The 23,595-nt window shown below is 35.5% G+C and overlaps 4 protein-coding genes across 9 annotated transcripts in view; 2 read left to right on the top strand and 2 right to left on the bottom strand.

Moving 5' to 3' along the window:
• Positions 1-3,883, top strand: part of LOC129577309 (calcium-dependent secretion activator) — a gene marked incomplete in the record, with an annotated part of 26,844 nt that extends 22,961 nt beyond the window's left edge. The window contains 7 exon segments of the mRNA XM_055464099.1: positions 1,091-1,247; positions 1,327-1,778; positions 1,954-2,112; positions 2,399-2,620; positions 2,772-2,911; positions 2,988-3,052; positions 3,134-3,883. Of these exon segments, the coding sequence (XP_055320074.1) occupies positions 1,091-1,247; positions 1,327-1,778; positions 1,954-2,112; positions 2,399-2,620; positions 2,772-2,911; positions 2,988-3,052; positions 3,134-3,207 (1,269 nt within the window).
• Positions 3,884-10,315: 6,432 nt separating this feature from the next.
• On the bottom strand, positions 10,316-12,903 carry LOC129577310 (uncharacterized). Its single transcript, XM_055464100.1, has 5 exons — positions 12,621-12,903; positions 11,412-12,547; positions 11,141-11,322; positions 10,576-11,064; positions 10,316-10,501 (listed from the first exon to the last, which is right to left on the bottom strand). Exons 1-5 carry the CDS (start codon positions 12,716-12,718, stop codon positions 10,382-10,384), a joined length of 2,025 nt encoding a protein of 674 aa, XP_055320075.1. The 5' UTR covers positions 12,719-12,903; the 3' UTR covers positions 10,316-10,381.
• Positions 12,904-13,566: 663 nt separating this feature from the next.
• LOC129577311 (death-associated inhibitor of apoptosis 2-like) lies at positions 13,567-18,333 on the bottom strand. Of its 5 annotated transcripts, XM_055464103.1 has the most exons (8): positions 17,106-18,295; positions 16,887-17,029; positions 16,481-16,682; positions 16,242-16,415; positions 15,390-16,146; positions 14,708-15,120; positions 14,474-14,582; positions 13,567-14,356 (listed from the first exon to the last, which is right to left on the bottom strand). In XM_055464103.1, exons 3-8 carry the CDS (start codon positions 16,646-16,648, stop codon positions 14,268-14,270), a joined length of 1,710 nt encoding a protein of 569 aa, XP_055320078.1. In that variant the 5' UTR covers positions 16,649-16,682; positions 16,887-17,029; positions 17,106-18,295; the 3' UTR covers positions 13,567-14,267. The 5 variants fall into 5 exon arrangements, with proteins under 5 accessions (XP_055320078.1, XP_055320076.1, XP_055320079.1 ...); XM_055464101.1 differs by lacking the exon at positions 16,887-17,029 and having other exon boundaries at positions 17,392-18,333; XM_055464104.1 differs by lacking the exon at positions 16,887-17,029 and having other exon boundaries at positions 16,242-16,406; positions 17,392-18,318.
• Positions 18,334-18,348: 15 nt separating this feature from the next.
• On the top strand, positions 18,349-21,525 carry LOC129577313 (acetyl-CoA acetyltransferase, mitochondrial). 2 transcript variants are annotated; one of them, XM_055464107.1, is made up of 6 exons: positions 18,349-18,485; positions 18,788-18,875; positions 18,975-19,358; positions 19,464-20,190; positions 20,288-20,405; positions 20,605-21,525. In XM_055464107.1, the coding sequence occupies exons 2-6, from the start codon at positions 18,858-18,860 to the stop codon at positions 20,900-20,902; spliced, it is 1,545 nt and encodes a 514-aa protein (XP_055320082.1). In that variant the 5' UTR covers positions 18,349-18,485; positions 18,788-18,857; the 3' UTR covers positions 20,903-21,525. The 2 variants fall into 2 exon arrangements, with proteins under 2 accessions (XP_055320082.1, XP_055320083.1); XM_055464108.1 differs by lacking the exons at positions 18,349-18,485; positions 20,605-21,525 and having other exon boundaries at positions 18,637-18,875; positions 20,288-20,555.
• The last annotated feature ends 2,070 nt before the right edge of the window (positions 21,526-23,595 follow it).

The following is a 23,595-nucleotide window of genomic DNA, read 5'->3' as shown; positions in this document are numbered from 1 at the left end:
AGTTTATTACGATATCTTGATAAAAAAAAATCGTGAGCACAGCTATAGTATTCATAGAAATTTGTTGTGTTTTCTTATCGTTGATGTTGTATGTAGTTTTTGTTTTAGTGAATGACGTGTTTCCTTTGTCTAAAAGTTGACCCTCACAAATTTATTTATAAAAAAAAAACTAAACAACCGAAGAATGAAATCAATCAACCAAGCATGTTCAAAATATTTATTGTTTGGAAACCAATTTGTTCAACACATTTGTTTTTAACAAACCTAAACAAAGAATCACAGAATGATATGTTTTCATCAAAATCCATTTGTTTCGCAAGCAAAATCAATATTTTATTTTCGACAAAATGATAAAAAAAAAAATCTAATTCGTTCGGTAATCAAATTTCTGAGGATCTACTTTCGTTATTCGTTCTTCTTGGTTATTATAACATTCGATCATAAGAAGATTGGCATTGAAAACCAGTTTTGGCAAGTGATAATCATGAAGAGAATCAAAATCACGTCACAAAATTACCACAAACCAAAAAACAAATAGAAGGAAAAATCATTCAAAAGTATTTTTTTTTGTTTTTCAGTTTTCTCTAGATACGTTCAAATCAAACAACAGACATTGGTTTTTATTTCTGTGTTTGTTTTGTTTTCTCTCCTTCAAATTTATTATATATATTCATCTGAGTAGGCAAGCATACACGTACTGCAAATCTTTCCAAAAAAAAGCATTCTTATTTTTACCTGTAATTCCATTTCAATTCAAATTTTTGAATTTAAGACAAGTTAAACATTTAAGATCATATGCCAGCTGTATTTGACCAGCTCAATTTGGAAATTTCTTTTTTTTTTGTCATATATATACAATTTTGCTTCTTTAAACCAACAACCAAAAATAACCATATATAATTGCAAATTAGCTTTGAATTTTATTTTAATATTCGCAAATTGGAGTGAGAATCTGACAAAATCTAATAAAATTTGTTCATTTTTTTTCCCTTTCGGTTTGTGTTTTGTTGTTCATTTACGCTTTCAAATTTTATGTCGCGCTCACGCTCGCTCCGCCATGATACGATGACGTTGCTTACGGCTGTTTTAGGCATTTGCATGGTTTAGCGACTTACTGGTTGAACATGCAGAAATATTTTGGTCATTGTTTGCTGTTGATATGGACCGAGTATTGGCTGAGCAACCGCCAGACACCTGGGACTCATTTCCATTATTCCAAATTTTAAATGATTATCTGAGGACAGACGGTAAGGTTGCTGAATTTTCAAAATTGTTTCGATGGTATGGGTTCATTGGCCGCTATCTTGTTTTTGCAATTGATTTTAGATAATTTGAAAAATGGTCGGTTCCATCAACATTTACGTGATACATTCGCACCGTTGGTGGTGCGATATGTGGATTTAATGGAATCATCGATCGCTCAATCGATACACAAAGGTTTCGAAAAAGAGCGATGGGAGAGCAAAGGCAACGGATGCGCCACATCGGAAGATCTGTTTTGGAAATTGGATGCGTTGCAATCGTTTATACGTGATTTACATTGGCCCGACGAAGAGTTCCGCGAACATTTGGAACAACGATTAAAATTAATGGCCTGCGACATGATTGAGTCGTGCATTCAACGCACCGACGGTGCATTCCAATCGTGGCTCAAGAAAAGTGTTACATTCATATCGACCGATTATATCATTCCGTCAGAAATGTGCGCCATGGTTAATGTCATTTTAGATGCGAAAAACCAAAGCTTTAAACTTTGTGCCGTCGATGGTGTCGATGTGGTAAGAATTTTGTTTGCTTCTCTTTTTTTTGCCAAGGACTCTTCTTTTTCAAATTCGGTCAGCACAAAAGTTTTCGCTTGACCTAATCCATTTTAATTGTTTTTTTTTCGAAATCGGGCATTAAAATTTAATTTGTTTTTCTTTCGGCTTCGAAAAAAAAAACTTTTAATTGCAGCATCAATATCATGCAAAAATTGACGATCAAATCGATAAAACGTTGGCCAGCATGAATATGGGCTTAATCAACAAACTGATGTCCGTATTGGAAGCATCACTTTCGAAACTATCGCGCTACGATGAAGGCAGTTTCATTGGATCGATTCTGAGTTTCACGGTGAGTTAATCGGCACATTTCTTGGTAAGAGCTTTTTGACAAACGACCGAACAATAAGATGAAAATCAATCCAATACGTTTATCAACTTATACATATTTAAATGGCTGAGCCTTACGATGTAAACCTTGGCTTATGATGTCAAAAGTTATGAAAGTCATAAAGGCGCTTTTCATTAGTGTTGCCGACAAATTTTTTGTGTTCGTTTTTGCTTTTGGCAAGCCAGCACCAAGTCATCAATGATTCATAACCGTCGTAACCTTTTATTATTATTGTTTTCAATTATAGAATGTGTCTGGGTCTGGTAAAGATCTTGGTCAGGGCTATGTGAATTTTGCGCGCAACAACATGGATCAAATCCGTGGTAAAATCAATGATGAACTTTGGATCTTAACATTCTTCGAACAATGGTATACATCGCAAATAAATATGCTGTGCAATTGGCTGTCGGAGCGTTTAGGACATTCGTTACATTTTTACCAGTGTACCTGTTTAGCACATATTGTTAAGGTAAGCGAAGCGAGCACGATTGCTTTTAATTACCCGAATGCCATGAATGAGTGAACGATGCATGGTTCGATTAAGAGCGTTCGCTAAATTAATATCCGTTCATTTATTAATATTTATCAATCGATTGAATATGCAAATGTGTTTGTTGCAGAAAATCTATTCCGACTTCGAATTACAAGGCGTAATGGAAGATAAACTGAACTCCAAGGCATATCAAACGGTATCGCAGCGCATGCAAACGGAAGAGGCGACCTGTGCTTTGACCATGAACAATCATCCCGATGGCGATGAGTAATTATCCTCCTCCTCCAAATTTTCTCCCATCTGAATTTAATTTAAATCCAATCTTTGTTCTATCCATCCGCAGTGCATTCGATGGTGACGATGGAACGGGTGCCGCATCGGTGGCATCGGCCAGTTCGGCCGGAAAAGGTACCAGAACACAACCAATAATGGAATCGTTGGGTGAAGATGGAAATATAAATATAAGTAATGTAACAAATGTGGTTGTAGGTAAAGTTGGAAATTTGTTCGGTAAAGGCATCGGTGGAATAGGGTCAAAACTTGGTGGTGGAGGCTGGTTCTAAGTAAATAGTATATCAAATCAAGCAAAAAAAGAAAGAAAAATAAAAAAGAAACGAACAATTGAAAACGGATTGTAGATTTGTTAATAGAGTGTGTAGGATGATGATGATGATGATGATGAGAAGCAAAAACACATACACACACACACACACATACACACACACACACAAAATAATACCATGCTGAACACTTGACACAGAATAACCCAAGGTTAGAAATATACATACGCTTCCCGAAAGAAAAATAAGAACGAACAAACAGAATCCTCCCCATAGCTTAACCACTTTGGCTCGCCTCTAGAGAAATGAGAGAACATGCCACACTCTGTCAGCCACATACACACACACACACACGCGCTGGACAAACATTTTGATATTGAAACACACAAACATACTTTGAACACACACACACACACACACAGAGAGAAACACATATACACGAACTCCCCAACGCAGTACGTATACTCTCTATTTGCATTGAAAATACGATTGATTGTTTTGTCTTGCCATTGAACATCTTTTTCTCTCGTTCATATATAGACTACTTTTATATATTTGTTTTTTCTTCACAAGCTTTAAAAAATGTAGTAAATTTTTTCGACGGTGAGACAACCATAAATCTTTAACAAACAAAAAACACACACACACCCATATAGATACAACCCAAAATACAAAGAAATCATCTTAAAAAAAATGAATCTAACATCAATAAATAATTATTCTGAAAAGCAACAAAAGTCTAAAGAAGAACAAGAAAAAAAAAATGCTAGAAATATTGTAAGAAGGAAAAAAACGTAAGTATAAATGAAGCCAAAGCCAAAATCTAGACTATTGTATGATTTAATTCATTGAATGAAACATAATCGAGTTATTTGAACAACAACAACAACAACAACCAGCATTTCTCATACCAAACGATTGATAAAAAAATAAATTTGTGAAGAAAAAAGACATAAAATGGCACACATTTAGCCACCTTCAAATGATAATGATGTAGAAGACGATGACGAAAAAAAAATATATTACATTTTTATTATAATTGTGATTAACTTTACTTCTTTCTCGAAAAACAATAACAAAACTTACTACTAACTTGCATATTTGCTTACTTACGTACTTACTTAACTATTTAAATGAGAAAAAAAACACAAACAAGAATAATAATCAACAATACGATTTAAAAGCTAGCGATCAATTGAACACATTGAAAATGAGAAATATGAGGATGAGCAAATTTTTGATTTTATTGAACCATCATCATTAGGTTCACATAGTGCGAATGAAACAACAGCATTCATATGGTGGAAACGCGTCTAATTCGTGCAATTCGTACGAATTTGTGTTTCCGATCGAAAATCAAACCAAAAAAAAGGAACGGAACTATTGAACATTGGCTCACGATAAGGGAAAAGGCTATTTTATACACCAACACATATTATACACATTCCATGTCATCCGAAGTCTATTGACGGCAGGTTGACTGATTGTTCATTTGCCACAATTTCACTTCACTCACTCACGCAGTAATCGAGTATGCTGATTTGTTTTTCGCTAACTAAACAGTTCTTTAGAAGCAAGAAAAAGAAAGAAACTCCCATTCAGCCAGAGTTCTTTAGAAGAGAAATGAACAGCAAAAAAACCACGTGTAATTTTCAAATGCTGTCCTCTTTTTAACGTTGACCCTTTTATAGCCATACATATATATACACACACACACACACACACACACACAAGTCGATAGACAATATCAAAGAGACAAACTTCGATGTACGAGCATTTGTAATAAGAAAAAAGTGTTTGCAAACGATATTCTACTAAAAGAAAAAGAGTACAAAATAAAATGGTATTTCGTAATTTAAAAAAAAAAACTCACACACACGTTTTGGATATTCACAATCCAAGTAAAGGAAAACAATAAGACAAACCAAAAAAATGGAATATAGAAAGAAAACCAAAACCGAATAAATAATTAAAATTAAATGGTGAAGACAATGATAGCGATGACAATGACCTTCGAAATAATGTTTATTGATATTGCAAACTTATAGGCATATAAATGAAAAAAACAAAACAAAACAATGGTATAGAAATAGACAACATAACAATTGACAACATTTTTTTCCGTAAGAAAATTACTTGCAATTATTTTTTTTGGAGTGAAAAAATCTTTCTCTCAGAAAAAAAACCTGATTAGCAATTAACATGCACCGAAATGAAACAACAGCAACAGCAGCAGCAGCAGCAACAATATAATCATTCTAACACATCGCGTCACATGCAACAGATATCAGCAATGCCAGTTAAAACGCATTATCATCGAGTATTCAGCAGTAACACACACACACACACATCACACCACACACAGCGTATTTAGCGTATAGAATTGATATAACCGGTAAATGCACATACGCGCGCGCCACAAATTTACACAGACAAACGAGTAGGACTTTTTTTTAGCATTTTGCGTTTTGTACAGTTTGGATAAATGACAATTATATACACAGTGAAATAGAATAGCGCTAAAGAAACGAATGCTACGATTTTCTGTACACACACATACACCCACATAACTCACACCAGGAGCTATATCGAACGCAAACACTTTTTTTCTTGTTATTGGATGATGAAAATTTATATCTGTAAATATGGTTTATTCAAGCGTTGAAAAACCTTGGCAAATTCATGAATGAATTCCCTTTGGCATGGATGCAAATACATTCTCTGCATGTTTCGCTTTAAATCGATTCAAATCATTTCGGAACATGAAATCCCAGCTCAAGTGGAAAATTGCCAAGGATTTTCCTCTCGCCACATTAGGTTATTCACTAATTTTTAGCTTTCGTTTTCGTAAGAAGGGTTGTAAAATTCGTCTCGATCCACATTCGTAGCTTAGACTCCAAACAAATAATAATAACAATGATAATGAGGATGATGATGAAGGTGAAAACAAAACATGATAAACACATCGAACACGTAAATTTAACGGGATTATCAGAGTCTGACATCACCAGGTCGTATAATTCACATATAGCATTTGTATAATGAATATATATGATTTTGCACATTCGTTTTCATTTCGTTTTTCTCGTTGCGTTTGTTAGTTTTCTTTTTTGGATTTTGATTCGAGAGAAGAAGGAGTTTTTTCTTTCGTATTTGTGCATGAATTCATAATGTAGACAGAATAAAATTGCACTATACGAACACACTTCCCGTGCTAGGCTTCCTGTGGAATAAGAAAGCTGCATTCGATCTCATTCGACCCTTCAAAAACAGAAAAAAGTTTGCCAAATCAAACAAAATGAACAATGCGTTTTTAGTCAAATCTTAACGAGCGCTCTCTGTTTTGCATTCTCTTCTCGTTTTTTTACTTTTGACAAACAAAAATATATCGATCTAATGAGTTAGAGCATGTCGAGTTTATCTGTCATTTGATTAATATTGGAATTTTTCAAATCATAAACTTATACATTTATCAATTCGTTTCAAGTTTTGGAGTAGTCACGTTTTTCAGCCATAAATGACCTACACTAAAACACCATGCATTTCAACATGCAATTCTTCAAATTTGTTTTATTGAATATTCTCCTCTCAAATTAGATAAAGATATCGACAAATCAAACGATCAGCACATCAAAACATACCCCCAAAAAACTCAGTAACGCGCGACTTATGGAAAAGTCTGTTTAGTAGCAATGAACACTGAACTGCTCGAAACAAAGAATAAACCGAATGCAGGACAACAACAAATTCGAATGTAAAGAAAAACAGCATCTAAAATGTGAATTTTTTCTATCAATCGCAAAAAAATGATGAAAGCAGTCATATTAAACAAAGAACAACCAACAATAACAACAAAAACGATTTAAAAAAGAGATATTTAAATTAAAATAAAAAAAATCTTGCCTTTAAATATTTATTGAATAAATGAATAGTGTATTCAAAGTAATATAATGAGAAAAAAAACATACAAATAAAAAAAAAAAACAAATAACATTGCAAAAAAAAAAATTACGTTAAATAAATTTACAAAAAATAATAAAATTGAAATCTATAAATTTAATTAAAATCTAAATAAAAAAGTTCAAAAATAAAAAAAAATGCTCGAAAATGTTACCGAAAAAAGAAGAAGAAGAAGGAACAATACATATTAAATCGAATGAAGCGCGAGTAGTTTTCTTTAGACGAATAAAACGAACATCAACAAACAGTTGAGGTCACATTTTTCGAAGACGTGACGAAATGTGTGGAGAATCCGAATGCAATTTCAAGTTATTTTTATTGTACGCGCCACAGTTTTGATACACTGAGATTCGGAAAGAAAAATTACTGAATATTGAGACCGATCAGAAGCGATCGAAAATCGTTTGACAATGAACACTACACCACTACAGGGCAAATCTGTTTGGATTATGGAAATAATGAATGTGTATTTATTATGTCGCAAATACGCTTTGTCGCCAAAAGCTTTGTGCTTCATTTGTGCTTCGACAAAACACCCAACTAGCCGAAACTTTGATTATTTCTTCGTTTTCCTTTTGTCATTCAAACGTATCCTATTTGCTCTACGTTCATTTAAATATATCCATTCTTAAACGAGTTGAATCCGTAAAATGCTTTTTCTCTAGATTTTCTTCCCTTTTTCCCACTTCTCATTTCTCTTCGATCGCTTAGAAATTTAAACCAAACAAAAAATTCTTCGAACCAGGGAATTTATAAACTTGAAAAGAAGTGAATGTTTTTCTTGAACGAAATCAAGTGTAAAATGTTGAGTAGGAGAGTCCATTTCATCGATGGCTATTCGATGGAATGAATAGTTTTTACATGAAAATGTATTGCCCGTTAATGAATTTACATTATCCATGGTGCGCACCAAAAATGAACCATTTTCTTTCTTCCGAATATTTTTTACACTTTTTTCCTCCTCCATACACACATACACACGTATTTATTTCTATTCAGAAGAGCAACAACAAAAAAAAGAAAAAATTGTATGCAAAACACACACGCAAATTCCTCAAGAAAATCTATCTATATTTTTCCAATGCAACAAAATCAATCAAGTATGTAATAAGAATGTAAATACATTGACCGTATTGAATATTGTGTAGAAGTTTTAGGGCGAATGAAACATAATGCAAGAATGAAAAACAAATTTACAAAAAAAATATTTGCTTAGCAAAGGGAGAAACGTTTTTTTCTTTCAATTTAATTGCTTGTGTCTAAAGAGATTTGTAAGGCGTATGCAAAGCATAAAATAGGTCCATTAAGTGGAGAAAAGAAGAAAAAAAAACAATTTGCATGGAATGCACCGCAACAATAAATGTGTCATAAATTAGGCAAATGCGCTTGCTTGTCTGTATTGCGTAATCGAAGCTAGAAGCAATACAAATGAAGAGGGGAACGAAATCCATGGATTTTTTTCATATGGGTTATACGAATGAAATATATGCTCTGGCAAGAATGGAAATGTATGTGATGAATTCACCACCAATAATAACAACAAAAATCCAAGTGAGCTAACTCATTCTTTAAGAACTCTATAGAAAATCTCATATTGAACCGAATGAATACCAAACGGACAATCGCAAACCAAAAAAAAAAAACTTAAATAAACCAGCGAATTTTCACCTACATTTCACATTTGTTGCCAATCACAAATTCCAGAGCACCGAAGCTAATTGTAGGTTTTAGGCAAACATTGAATTGAATTGAGCTGAAGCATGAATTTCTAGATTAATTCGGTCTTTTGTTTGTTTTTTATAGCCCAAAGTCCTTTATTACAAACGATAGATAGTGAGGTGTTTAAGCCTTGTTTATTGCTTCTTCATTTTCTCTAGAAAATTCGGCGAATTATGTTTCGATCAGCTATGCTGATGGTCATTGATTGGACATGAGAAGGAACGTATTTAATCCCAAAATGAATTTTGCTTCACTGTCAATCAAGTACTGTCAGATGACAGCTATTGCTATTTTATTACCTAAAACCATACCAAAAAGAAGAGTATTCGAAAGAATAAGAAAAATGATGTAAACAATCGTTCGGCGATCAAATGTTGTCCTATCGACAAGAGGCAATTAATTGTTCATTGCATTTTGTATAAATGTTATTCCTCCCCGCCCCAAATAAAAAGAAACACACACACATATATATTGTATAAATGAGCCTGTAAATGAATACTATATTTAGTTTTATTATTTGCAAAGCAAAACAAGCATGAATGGACGCGTGACGAGCAAGTAAACATTTATAGCAGCAAGGTTATAGAAGTAAGCAAGCAAACGAATGGAAATTTAATTGAAAATCGATTGATTTTCGACATTTGATATTTTGTTTGGCTTTTTTTCTGGTTATTATCTCTAGTTTAGTTGATATGATTTTAGCATTCACGGAGAAAACACTGATTGATTGAGAATAGATGCAAAGTAAAAGAAACACACAATGAGGGCGAAAATAAATTCAAACTTGTTGTAAAAGTGGAGGAAAAATAAATTTCGTCTTAAAAATTGAAGAAGAAAAAAACCTTTTTAGAAATTGACAAACAAACACACACATATACAAGAGATAAAGATAAAAGTAAGGCGATTCATTTGTTATTTAGCTTATTCTTTGTTGGATCGATAGTAAATTTAAACTTTTCTCAACAATTTTTGAATAAAATTTAATTGAACAAAATAGTGAGCAAAGCATGACACCAAGTTATGCCCCAAAAAAAAAAATATATATATAGTTAAATTTTTTTAATTCAATAAACATTCAGAGAACAAAAACAACAACAAAAAAAGAGGATAAAAGAAGAGAAATCCAAATGATTGATGCGAAAAACAGAAATCCAGAACGGACGAAATATTTAGACATACTATGCAAATGCTCAAATTTCGGGTATTAAAAACGATCACTAAAATATTATGGGAGGACAACCAAAAGAGAAATTCAAAAGAAAAACGAGTAGAAGTAACAAACAAAGATGATACAAACCAATTGATTTTAAGTGGGGATAAAAGTTTACAGTACCCTAATGTATAAATGAAAATAACGTGTTACGAATTGCAAAAGATACATGGAAACAGAATGATAAACAAATACAAATAACTGTAGGTAGACTATTCAAAATAAAAAGTAAGAAAACGGAAAGCACGCATTTTTATTTGAAACTTTTTTCAGAAATACAGCGTATATCTATCGGCAGTACAATCGGATATTTCTGATTTTGGCCACCATGGTATCAATTGCTGCATCGCCTCTTTTGTCTCGACGCATTCTTGCATGGAAATTCAAAGCATCAAATCGAATGAGGTCCTGTGAAGAAGAACAACATTCATTTTATCAATTAAACCAGACCATTCTGGGATACTTCACTCTACTGAACTTACCGTTTCTTTTCGTAAACCGCACAATTCAAGGCAATGACAAATTGCCTCAAATGCAATTGTGTACTTGTGTGCGACTTGAATCCATTCGAGGTCAATGAAATTGCGATCATGCTTAGTTGGAAGCGTATTTCGTGCACGATTATTGTAATTCGACCAATTGTGTGGTCGACGGTCGTTGCGATCGTGTTGATCACGCCAATTCGATATAACGAGTGGTGGTCGTCGAATCCCCTGGAAATTAACCATAGCCACTGGCTGCGCTGGCAATATATAATTATTTGGGTCGCGCCAATTTGCTGAGATAAACAATGGTGTGATATTGTGATTAGTGGGTGCAAAACCGGGTGCTGCAGCCGGTGGGGCATTTCTAGTATTGTTTGTTTGTTGCCATCGTTGATTAGTGGCATTGGTGGCATTGGTGGCCATATTATGTCCATTCAATTCGGTGAGGAAAATAATATCGGCCTCACGGAATGAAATCGATTGGTTCTGTGGAATAAACCATATTTTAATCGATATCTTACCTAATAGAAGTGATCGTTTAATGCACCGCATACACACTTACCGATAGCAAAAATTTGAGTGTATACGAAACAATTCGCATGAAATTCGATTCGAATTTACTTCGGACATTCAAGATGAATTCATCATCCAAGCCGAGCATCCATCGGAAAATGAACCAACGTGTATCATCAAAAGACGTATCTTTTTCTTGAATGATTATTTGGTGAAGAGATGGCAAGTCCACTGCAATAAAGGAAAAATTCGAAGAAAATAAACGATTTTGAATTTAGAAGACCGTCTGTCCAAATGACAAAGATCGATTGTGAACTTACTCGGTGGATAAATGATGGGTTCATCGTTCTCATCGCTTTTGTTTGCAAATGATGGGCTCATCACATTCAGAGTTCGTTTGATTTTAACAGTACGAGAATGTGGTCGTTCTTCAACATCCTTGAAAATAATTCCGCACTGCTTCATGAGCATGGTAGTCATCAGTTGAATGAATTCCGTTGAATCGGGACGACGCAAGTCGATGAATGCCAACGCTTGGTTTGTTGACACTGTTTCCACGGCCAAACCGTAAACGAAGTACAAGTTTATTTTGGAAAACTCCACAAAATCGCGGAAACTTTGGTTGCGACCACTCAAATTATCTGGTTCCGGCATTTGATAGCGAATCAATTCACCTTGGATTTCTTTCAACTGTTGCGGCGTGTAATTCTCACCGAAAATATCGGCAGCGATGCGTTCCAATGCGCCAAGATTATCCAGACCTCGGACGTAATTAGATAGCTTAAAAATTGTTTTGCCGCTGTTTTCTGTGGTTTCCATATCGCGGGCCAAATTTGGAATGCAATCCCCCTTCAATCGTGACAATGCAGCAAGCATTTGGATTTGTTGTGTATTCAATTTTAATCGATCGTGCAATACGTCAGAGCAGTACTTTTTGGTCTGGAAACGCAGAATATCCAAATCGGCCAAGCTCCAGTACTGATACTCGCCTTCGAATAGTAGAAAATCTGTGTCGTTGTCAATCATTGCGAGTACTTCGTCGCTATGCTCTCGAGCATACTGAACAATGTTGAACGTAGCTCCGTGCATATGAGTGTAGACTTCACCGTAGCCCGAACAGATTTGCATTAGATTGTACAGAAATCGCTTATCCATATGGCACGGCGACCATCGTCCCATTTTCATCTGATCCAACATAAATTCAGGCAAACTATTTCGTACGGCATGATTGTAGGCGTTTGCGATTGTCGCTTCGTCGATGTCATTCAAAAATGGCCGACAGAAGAACACCAATTTAGCATTCCATTCACGCAGTTTTTCGAAGAATTTGGTGATCTTTTTGTTGTATATATCATATTGTCCGCCGACGATAAGACTGTTTCGATCGATTTTCGCCAAAATTTTAACGAAACGCACGAGATTGATTATAATTGTCGGTTGTCTCATGTCGTTCTCTCTGTATGTATAGATATATGTTTCACTTTTTTGAACGAAAATCAAATCGCTTGAAAATGACAAAATCTACTTACCGTTGCCATTCGACAATTGCATCATGAATGTTTACATCCTGAGCAATATTTTCATGTGGATTCTCTCTGATGAATGTTTCGAATCCTTTGATTCCCATTTTTACCGTATCATCTATAGCACAAAACCACTTCGCAAAATTATGACAGTCACAAGTTTACTCAGAACCATGTGCATTTATTGTTCTGACAAAGCGTCTCGCATTCCAATATACACAACGGAACAGTATAAACTACGTAGATATTTGGCGCGTTCAGTTTTTCTTCCATACTTCTCCGTTCATAACTGTCAAACTGACCAATACATTGATCGCTTCGTGTGAACAATGTATTAGCTGTTTAGAACAATACTGTCGGCTGTTAGTATGCAAAATGTTATGCACGAAACTGTACGATTCAAAGTGTATAGTATATGCAATGTGGAATGACGGGAACAGAGAAAGAGAGGAAGAGAGAGATAAAGAACAACTACATCGGCAAGTTTGTTTCGTTTATTGTGTGAATGGATCAATTTTGCTGTTCATTGGTGTTCTCATTGGAAGGAAATTTTCTGCTCTGACAATCTACTGACAATCATCAATGCTCGCCAACAACCAACCGAAGCCCGACATTCTCCGAGCATGAATGTGTTGGAAATGTTGGAATTCCTGTAGGTTTTTCAAGTGTTTGTGAGATTTTAGCAAATTGATTCATTTTGAGTCAATGATTTGAGGCAAAAACAATTTAAAATTTGATGACAACCTATTTTGGCTTTGAATAAACAGTACTTATGATCAATGTTCGAAAATATTCAATGTCGTTTCATTAGAATAAGCCTGATTTTCTATTTTATGATCGGAATATTTCAAGACATTATTTAATTATCAATTTCATTCACAACGAAACGGTGCAAACCATGTCAATGCCCATTCCATCCTTGTCTTTAGGGAAAAAAGCAGTTGCAATTTCATTTTTTTTTTTTACTTATTTTATTATTAATACAACTAAATAGATTTAACTAAGTACATATGTAATTTTTTTTTGTTTTAAATCTTGTAAATAATTTTTTTTCTCTTATTCATATTCCATATTGTTCGGTTCTTGTTTAACGTTTTTTTTTGTTCTCGTCTAGAATAAATATTTTTTCTTAACATTTGTAGATATGTGATCTAAATAAATCAACTTAAGGTTGTATCGAGCGTTGGTTCGTTCGTTCATTTGAAACGAGTTTCCTGTAAATTGTACGAAAACATGTAATTTCATTTGATTTTTGTATTGGATCATGTTATCTTGTGCATTTATGTTGAATAGAAATGACCATTTCGGTAAAATAAATGAGTGAAACGTTAAATTCCACTGTTGAATTAAACATGAATATCGAAAGGAATGTCACAAGACATAAATAAAATATGAGTTTAGTTTTCTTCTTCTGTTCACTGGACAATTTAGATAAAATGAAAATTAATTGACAAACTAAAATCCCTCATGGAACGACAATAATAATAAAAATAATAATAGTAATATTAATAATACTGGGACACACTACAAACGAAACATTTGGCAATAAACATTTTTCTTTTCGTCATTTTTCCGTTTAGTCAGTCCAATCCAAATATGAATTGAATTCCCCAAATGGAATTCTCATTTGAATTGAGGGATGCGCCATTCGCTTCATGACAAAAATGTTCGAACAAATGCTTTAATTGCCGTTCGACATAATGGGCAAGCCGTTACACTCGGTGCGCACTGCACACATGTCACTGCAAAAAAAGAATTTAAAACTTAATGAATAATTTGTTGCAAAATAAATTCGTAACACGATTGATGAAAATCACAAGTTCAAAGACGAACAACAACAACGACAAAAAAAAACTCACCTAAGTGACCGCATGGCAAGAAAACAACGGCTACATCGTCATCCATGCACACTTTGCACAGTCGTGCGTCTTTCAGCTGACGATTTTCCTCTTCCAATGAAAGTTTTTTCTGCAATTGAAATAAAAAAAAAAAAATTCAATCGTCGCATGAAAAATTCTGCAAACAACAATTTAATGCGAGGAAAAAACCTTGCAATTTCTCTCCGTGATAAGCGTTGTATGTTGTTTACTTACGGTTTGGCTGTTATCAATGCCCGTGCCACTACCGCTGCTCTCAGCATTTTTGCTACTTGTTCCACTGCAGCCGCTTGCGCTGCTACTGGTGCATGTTTCAGGTACAGATTTTTCCGCAGCCGATGCATCATTTTCAATTTGTGTTGTGGAGTCTTTTTGTGGTGAAGCTGTGCTAGCCTCTATCGTTGCTCGCGCTTCTGAAATACTTAAATAGTTCGATGGTTCACTGTTGCTGCTGCTGCTGTTACTGCTACTGCTACTGCTCGTGGACGTTGCCGTGGATGAATGGATGGCTAATTGGCCCAAATGTGATGGCGTATCAAGAATGACAAAATCATCGGTGCCAGTCGATAACAATGATGACGACGATGAATCGTGATTATTATTGAATATCGTATCTAAAATTCGGCCAACTTTAAATAGAACATTTGATTAGTGTTATGTGGTTATTTTGATGTTTTTGATTATATAGCATACGCGATACGTGATGACTTTGATTGCAAAATACATACACAATGACTCACCAATATGTGAGAAAGAATGAAAAAACGCGTTTATTGGTATTTCACAATCATGTGTCATTGTATCCTCCCACCAATTTGATAACAATAAGTATTACACCATGCAACAGCAATGATGTAAATGAAAAAGATTTTAAAATTGCAATTCAATCAATACATACCCTCTCTAACAATGGCCGAGCTACTTTGCTCTTCGTCGTCATCGCCATCTTCTAAGCTCTGTTGTTGCTCCTCTTCGCGTTGGTAGTCCAACACCGATTCGATTAGGGCTTCGGCACATTTGAATGGGCTACCAAAACGTTCTAAATGATATTTGGTAACGGCTCGTATTCTTCCCTCGCTCAAACCCATCGATAAGGCTTTCTGCACGGGTTCACCAGACATCGCTTCATCCAGAGTCGGTTTCGATTGTTGCTGCACTTGTTCGATATACTGTGGACCTTTGACCAGTTGAACGAATTCACATTTTGGGAACCATCGTGCGTGTTCAAACCAAGCATCATCTTCACGCTGCCACGATCGAAGTCCACCGTTGCATTGGAAGCATAGCACTTGGTCATCGGTATTAGCATAATAAAAACCAGCGGTGGCCAGTGTTTCAGGCGATTGAACCGAGCTTCTAGGCCAATTGGCAAACGACCGTAGCCGTGCATCCAATGAGCTGTATCGTTCTTTTTTCGGTGCACGTATTTGTTGAATGCCAAGCGAACGTATCGATTCTTCCGTTTGAATTTCGACATTTGGACCGAGCTGGGCTCGTGGACAATTCGGAAAGAATCGCAAGTGTTCTGTAAATGGATTGTCGCCAACTTCCCATTTTGCAATCACACCTTGACACCATGCGCATCTCACATGGTCCGTATGATTAAAGTAGTAAAAACCAGCTTTAGCTAATGATTGTGGCATTATAAATGAAACCTAAGAAGGACAAAGAAAATTCGCCATAAGAAACATTACTTTCGGAAATCGTACAAAAGTTTGAAGAAGAAAAAAAAAACTACGGCAATGCTTACAGGCCAATTTGCATAGGTAGTTAGGCGACATTGTTCGTTCATGAGATCATTTGCGGGTAGTTCCGATGTAGACGGTTGCATATTATTCATTGGAACATTGCCCGAACCGGTCGGATTTGTGATAAATGGACAGTCTGGCTTCAATCGACGATGCTTTCCCATTACCTGTAACAGCTAAACGGTTTTTTTACTCGGTTTTTATTGTTGTCCACTTAAAAATGTTTGAAATTCAAAATTACCTGATCACCATAGTCCCATTCGTTAATTTTTAAGCCACACCAGTGACATTGTACTTCGAGACCATTTCCAGTGGCGAAAAAGCCACTTCTCGCCACTCGGTGAGCTTCAACGGGCGCATCTTCGGGCCAATTGGAAAATGTCTGCAAACGAATCTCTTCCACATTCATTTCGTCTCACTTTCTTCTTTTATCTTCGTCAAAACTGTTTTGAAAGAAGAAGAAGAAACAAAAAGAAAAACGCACATTCTTTAGATGCAGCCCGCAGATTGTTTGCTGTTCATGTGTTTGAGATAAGTGCATTTTTGCTATGGAATATCGATTTTTCCATTATTACTTCTTTTTTTTCGCCCTCAAATTTGTGTGCGAACATTTTGTTTAACACATGAAAGTGCAATTTACAACGTACTTGTACAGTGTAAGTTTTACTGTGGATATATGAAAGGTTCACGAAAATCAGCAAAGAGATGTAGCGGGAGCGAACGAGAGCGAAGGAGAAAGTGAGAGAGTTCGACCAACTGAATAAATGCGGCTACGAATGAAACGGAGACACTGAAACCAAATCATGGAGAATGTTTACCAGAGTTACAGAGCACCAGAAGAAAACAAAAAAAACAACAACGCTTACATTCGCGCAACGATAGCGAACGAGAAGGGCAAATATGTCATACATATTCGTGCTACTATATACATACACTTCTTTATTTCGCTTCTTTTCTTTTCATTTCATTTCGCTTCTCTCATCTTATTGAAAAGTTTATTAACTTGAATGCCATTTGTTTTTGCAATGCTTTGAATTTATATTTATGCTTTGCAGGGGAACCATATTCCCTGTTGTTGTTGTTGTTTGCTTTGCACAATATCTAAACACTTCTTAGAAAAACGAGCAAATGTTCATTTATTCTTCTACTTACGATATGATTAATAATCCATAGCTGTGATGAAATCGACTGAATTCAGGCAAACGTTGCAGAAAATCTTAACGTGTGCGAAATTTTCGACGATTTTCGTCTCTTGCTTCTCACAGAATATTTTTTTACAATTTTATCACTTTTAAAAAGTTGAGCTAGCAAAAGAGAATGCGACCGATAATTGAATTTGTTTGAACTATTGACACGCGCTGAAATCAAATTGGTTTTTATTGTGAGTTGCGACACTTCTTATTCACTCAATGAATAATATTAAATCGATGATGATTTGATTTGATTTTGGTCTCAAATGACGAAGTACAATTCAATGAAAAATCAATTTATTTCTTTTTCACTTTGGTCTTTCCCCCGTCGTCACTGATTACAAACTTTCGTTTCGAAGAATTTTGACGTCTACCATTGACTAGCTGAATATTATTATGATTGACCCATTAAACGGATGTGCAAATTTTTATTTTATCTCTAAACAATTTTCGGTTTTTGTTTCTTTCCCGCACAGTGTGTACTAAATATTAAAACTATTTTTTTTAAAGAAGAACAAACACTGTTTTCAAATGAATGCCACGCACAATTTCAATGAAAGAGATTTTCTTTTATTGCGTTCATCTGCTTGTGGCTTTGGCGTGTGTCAATGTATTTCCGCAACAAAATTTCAAGTGAAAAATCAATTCTGTAAAGAATTCGCTTGGGCACAAATTATTGTTGTAGTTATGAGAGAGCAACAAAAATGCTCGTTTCTCAGCCTCTGATGCTATGTTTGATACGTTTTTTTTTCTTCTTTTTCTCAACTAGGAAAACGAACAGAGATGATGATGAGACGAGAGAGACAGGAAAAAAAATATCACTGCGAAATATTATTGTTATTACACATTCCATTCGGTTTGTGTGTATGCGATTTGGCGTTACATTTACACATTACACCGATACAATACATTGATGAGATGCATACCGAAAACCATATGGATGTAGGTCATTTTATGGCCACCGATGGCGCTGCGTGCAACGACGAAAATGACTTCAGGAAAAATGCGAATCGACCAAATTGATTAAATATTCAATGACAAAAGTCTAAAATTTCGGTAAAAAATATTTAAAATTGAATGGAAATCATCAAAGCAGGCAGTTTTGCTTTATTTTTTTGATTTTTCTTTCGAAAAGTTGTACAAAATTTCGTTATGGTTTGATATGAATTTGAAAAATTGCGCCATTTTATCATGCAATTTGTATATGTCACCGAGTCAGTTCTATGTGGGCTGTAGTGACGTTTTAAATTTAATTTTTGATTATAACATTCAGTAGTAAAATCATCCATTTGATTGCGATATCAACACCATAATCATTCATTTTTTTTTATCCCCTTGCGATTTTTTTCCATCTTTAGTATAATTTCGCTTTGGTCGGAGTGAGTTGCATTTATTTTGAAAATCATTTACATTTTACACGCCGACAAAATGTATCGTTCATCAAATGTAAGTATTAAAATCCGTACATTTTATTTTCGAGTGTTGAAATTTAAGTTGTTTTGATCGGTTGTTATCTATTTTTGTCATGTTTACCAATTCGTTTAGAAAATCCTAGTTCAGACGATGGTGAATTTCCGACGTCACTTTTCGAATCAACGTTCAGCCGTCTTGAACGAAGTGGTTATTCTTGATGCGGTACGGACACCAATTGGCAGCTTTCAAAGTAGCCTATCTAGTCAGTCGGCAACACAATTGGGTGGTGTTGCTGTGAAGGGATTGCTTGATCGAACAGGCATTGCACCTGAAAAAGTCAATGAAATTTATATGGGCAACGTGTGCTCGGCTGGACTTGGTCAGGCACCAGCACGTCAGGCAGCTATTTTTGCCGGATTACCGGAGAAAACCATTTGCACAACGGTGCACAAAGTGTGCGCATCGGGTTTGAAAGCAGTCACATTGGCCACTCAAACGTTGATGCTCGGTCGTCAGGTTATTGAACTAAGCAATGAATTCCTTTTGAATTCATTTGAAAATTTCTTGCTTTTCAACCGACGAGAATAAAAATTGAACTGTTCCATTTTATTTTTATTTCAGAATGTAATTGTAGCCGGTGGCATGGAATCAATGTCAAATGTGCCGTTTTATCTGAAACGCGGGGTCACACCATACGGTGGTGTGAATTTAGTCGATGGCATCGTTTTCGATGGTCTTACTGATGTCTATAATAAATTCCACATGGGCAATTGTGCTGAAAACACGGCCAAAAAATACAACATCACACGTCAAGAGCAAGACACATACGCAATCAACAGCTACAAACGCAGTGCTGAGTCGTGGGCAAAGAATTTATTCAAAGATGAAATCGTTCCAGTTACAATCAAACCGAAACGCGGTCCAGAAGTGGTGGTTAGTGAAGATGAAGAGTACAAACGGATTGATTTCGATCGCTTTGGAAAATTATCAACGGTATTCCAGCGTGAAAATGGAACTGTAACCGCTGGCAATGCATCAACTCTCAATGATGGTGCATCGGCATTGCTATTGGCCACGGCTGATGAAGCCAACCGATTGAATCTGAAACCATTGGCTCGTATTGTTGATTTCCAAGACGCTGAAACGGCACCAATCGATTTCCCCATTGCACCGGCATTGGCCGTGCCTCCTTTGCTCGAACGCAACAATTTGACCAAGAACGATATCAGTCTGTGGGAGTTCAACGAAGCGTTTGCTGTTGTCATTTGCGCAAATGGAAAGATTCTCGACATTGGAATGGATCGGGTCAATGTGCGTGGAGGTGCCATTTCCCTTGGACATCCAATTGGTAAGAAAGTTTAAGAAAAAATCGTGTCTGAAATCAAGCAGTTACGATCAGAATTATTTTCGAAATTAGAACTAATTCATTTATTCCGTTTGTTTAGGCTGCAGCGGCGCTCGAATTCTCACAACTTTGGTGCACGCCTTGAAGCCCAACGAATATGGTGTGGCTGGCATTTGCAACGGTGGTGGCGGCGCAACAAATGTTTTAGTCCAAAAATTGTAAGAGGAAAATTACCTGGTGCTAGCATTTTTCAAGATCTTGTAAATTTTTTTTATCGTTTTCGTTCTTGTTGTTTGTGTAGTAATTTTAACTTTTCTTGCATTTCAATCGATGGAAATAAAATAAACTGGTTTTTGTATTTTTTCTAATGGGACCCATTTTCATTTTCTTATTCATTCAATCAACCGAAATGTATAGATCCGGTGATGATATTAATATGCAAAGCAATGCATTGCAACAAAAGCCAATTTTAACGCTATACACAAAGTATCCGTGCCCGTTGTGCGACGAATTAGTTGGAGAGTTGACACCGTTTATGCATCGATTGCATTTAGAAAAGGTTGACATTACGAAACCAGAAAATCGTCAGTATTTCAAACAGTATCGTTACGATATTCCCGTTTTGCATATCAACGGCGAGTTTTTGTGCATGCATCGACTGGACGCAGAACTTTTAGACACTAAATTGAACGAATTACAAAATGCAAGTGGATAAAATCAAAATTCATGAACTGGAAAAAGAAAAATATTTTAAAGAGGGAATATTCTGCAGTTATGAGAAAAATTTAAACAAATCTGAAGGAAAAAATGTGATGCATTTTTCTAAAGAGTCATTGTAATTTAATAAACCTTCGACTATGGTATAAGTAAATTTTAAGCTGTAATACAAACTAACCGTTACAAATGTTCTACAAATAAATGGAACTATAGTGATATATACTAACTTCATATATGAAGCACTTCTATCATCTGATGCAATTCTTAGTGCGGATTCAAAGTCCGACGTTTATCGCTAAACTCTTTCAATGTATATTGCCACCTAGAATGAGTGAAAAAAACACTCGTGTTGCTTTTTTGAATAGAGTACGAGAAACACAAATAATAAATGCCAGATAAATGCGATAATTTTCAATTTTTTGAATGAAGTGGACACAATCAATCAAAGCGAACGAATGCCGATTCCGTTAGAGCCCTCTTGTTGTGTGCCGCACATTGATTCATTTAAAATTGGTTGTTCTTTTATTTTAGGCCATCGACACAAATAATTACATTTCGGTTTTAATTATAATCAAAGTCAGTCTCATTCATACATTTGAATACATTGAAAAGAAAAATATATTTTGCGCGAGTTTCATTCTTAAGCCGTATTAAAAAATTACATTTTTTTTCCATACCATGATCTTATATTTGAATAGAACATGGGCGTTACAATAGCTTCATCCCGTGCTATTCACTTTCCGAAGTTTTGTTGAACTTTGCAAGAGTACATCCGATGAACAGTAGATTCTTGGCAATTAGAACATATAGCATGGAAATTCTAATATCAATTTCGACTACAAAACACGTTCAACACTTCAACGCAGATGCCAATTGTCCAGCATTGCTGTATCTGACTATAGCAAGTGTTGCTTTTTATTGCTGCTTCAACTCAACACTTGTAATGAAAAAAAAAATGTGAAAAGCCGCCCAAAAGCAAAAACTGACTACAAAACACTCGAATAATAAAGAACAATGAATGTTTGAGAATGAATGGAGTTTGGCGCAATAGAAATTGATGCGAGGCGAGAAGAAAAAAAAAACCCATGAATTTTGAATGCTAAATTTTTAATTTTTGTTTTTGTTTGAGATTTAATGATGGTGTGTTTCGCCGCATGAAAATAATAATAATAATAAACGACATAGCGACTACGTTCAATGGAATTGCTGAAATTCTTTTGACGTAGAATTCTATCACGATCGCTGTAACCTTTCGATTTGGATCTATTTTTGGTAACGAGTTGTCGTGATCATTTCTGAAGATCATTTCTAAACAAAATGACCGATAGTATTCCGTTGAACCCAGAAAAATTCATTTGGAGATGTATACAGGTGAATCATTTTAATGGCTAATAACTTTTTTATTGATCAATTTACAATCATCGCGAATCGATAATCGTTTCAATCATTCATAATTCGGACTATTAAAATAAGAACTATAGTTAGACATATATGTTCGGTCTATTTCTTCTTCATTACATGCTATGGCTCAACTTTTGATCCCTAAGTAGAAGTGTGGCCCATTGCAAATTTCAACACTGACATTTTCTGCATCGATGTGTGGAGAAATAAGCAGTTGCCAATTTGAATCTGTCTTGTTAATCACGATCGCTTTTGAATAATCTGACTTTGACTAATGGCTTGTGAAGTGGTAATTTGGCGATCGATTGAGAAATCTTGTTTGCGATCTGACCGATTTGGTCGGTATACGAGCGCAGTGCTTCTATTTCATGTAATCCATCTATTATATTAATGTTGAGGGATCGATTCCCTTTGGGCGAACGGAATGTGTGTTGCTTTTTTTTCGGTGGAATCCGAATTACCGCATAATAATTATTTCAAAACAAAACTATGGATGGGGTTTTGGTCACGACATTGCACGGTGTCAGAGGCGGCGGTGGCGGCGACGACCACAACGGCATCGATCGATTGAGAATTCATTTATGAAATACTGATTTCAGTTTGATGGCTGTGAAATGAAATTTTCAGCTGCGGTGGAATGTAACAATCGAAAATTATGTAGATTAATGAACGAAGAAGAAATGGATTACTTAACAATATGATGATGGTGAATCAACTTCCACCATCGCCCAATACACGAGCGAAAAAAATGAAGAAGAATAAAACTGTACGGTTTCGGCCACACTTCAGAGCATCCATGGATCGAAATGTTCAGTTTTCCACTTTCGTTCAGCTGTTCAATCTCGGATTCATGCATCGCACAAAATGAAACAGCAACAGCAACAACGGCAGCGGCATCAACAATTCATTCAAAGGTAAATAACTGGTTTGAAGTATAACGAATTTGTCGTGTACTTTCAAAATCGTTCAGTTCATAGCATCGTCTTTTGATTTTACTCTCTCGCCTCTCTGTGGCCGGTTTGTGTTTGTGTCACGATGTACTTAAACCGTATCATTTTAATACACTGCGAATATGAAATAGAATCCAATTGGGCCTGGCATTGTGAATCTTTGTGTGTCTTCGTCTGCACACACAACAGTTCACAAAAGATGACGAAGAAACTGAAGAGAAACACAGCAAAAAAAATGTGTACACGGTAAGTCATAAGCGAATCCGATGTGTGCGGCGCAAGCAAAATTCACATATCCATCGATGGCATCGTCGCCGCATGACTGTGTTATGCTGCTCTT

The sequence above is a fragment of the Sitodiplosis mosellana genome, unplaced genomic scaffold, assembly GCF_009176505.1.
Source record: "Sitodiplosis mosellana isolate CC-2019 unplaced genomic scaffold, AAFC_SMos_1.0 Smas_scaffold_6197, whole genome shotgun sequence".
Taxonomy (NCBI): domain Eukaryota; kingdom Metazoa; phylum Arthropoda; class Insecta; order Diptera; family Cecidomyiidae; genus Sitodiplosis; species Sitodiplosis mosellana.
Note: the sequence above shows the minus strand (reverse complement) of the source record. Positions and strands in the feature narration are given on the sequence as shown.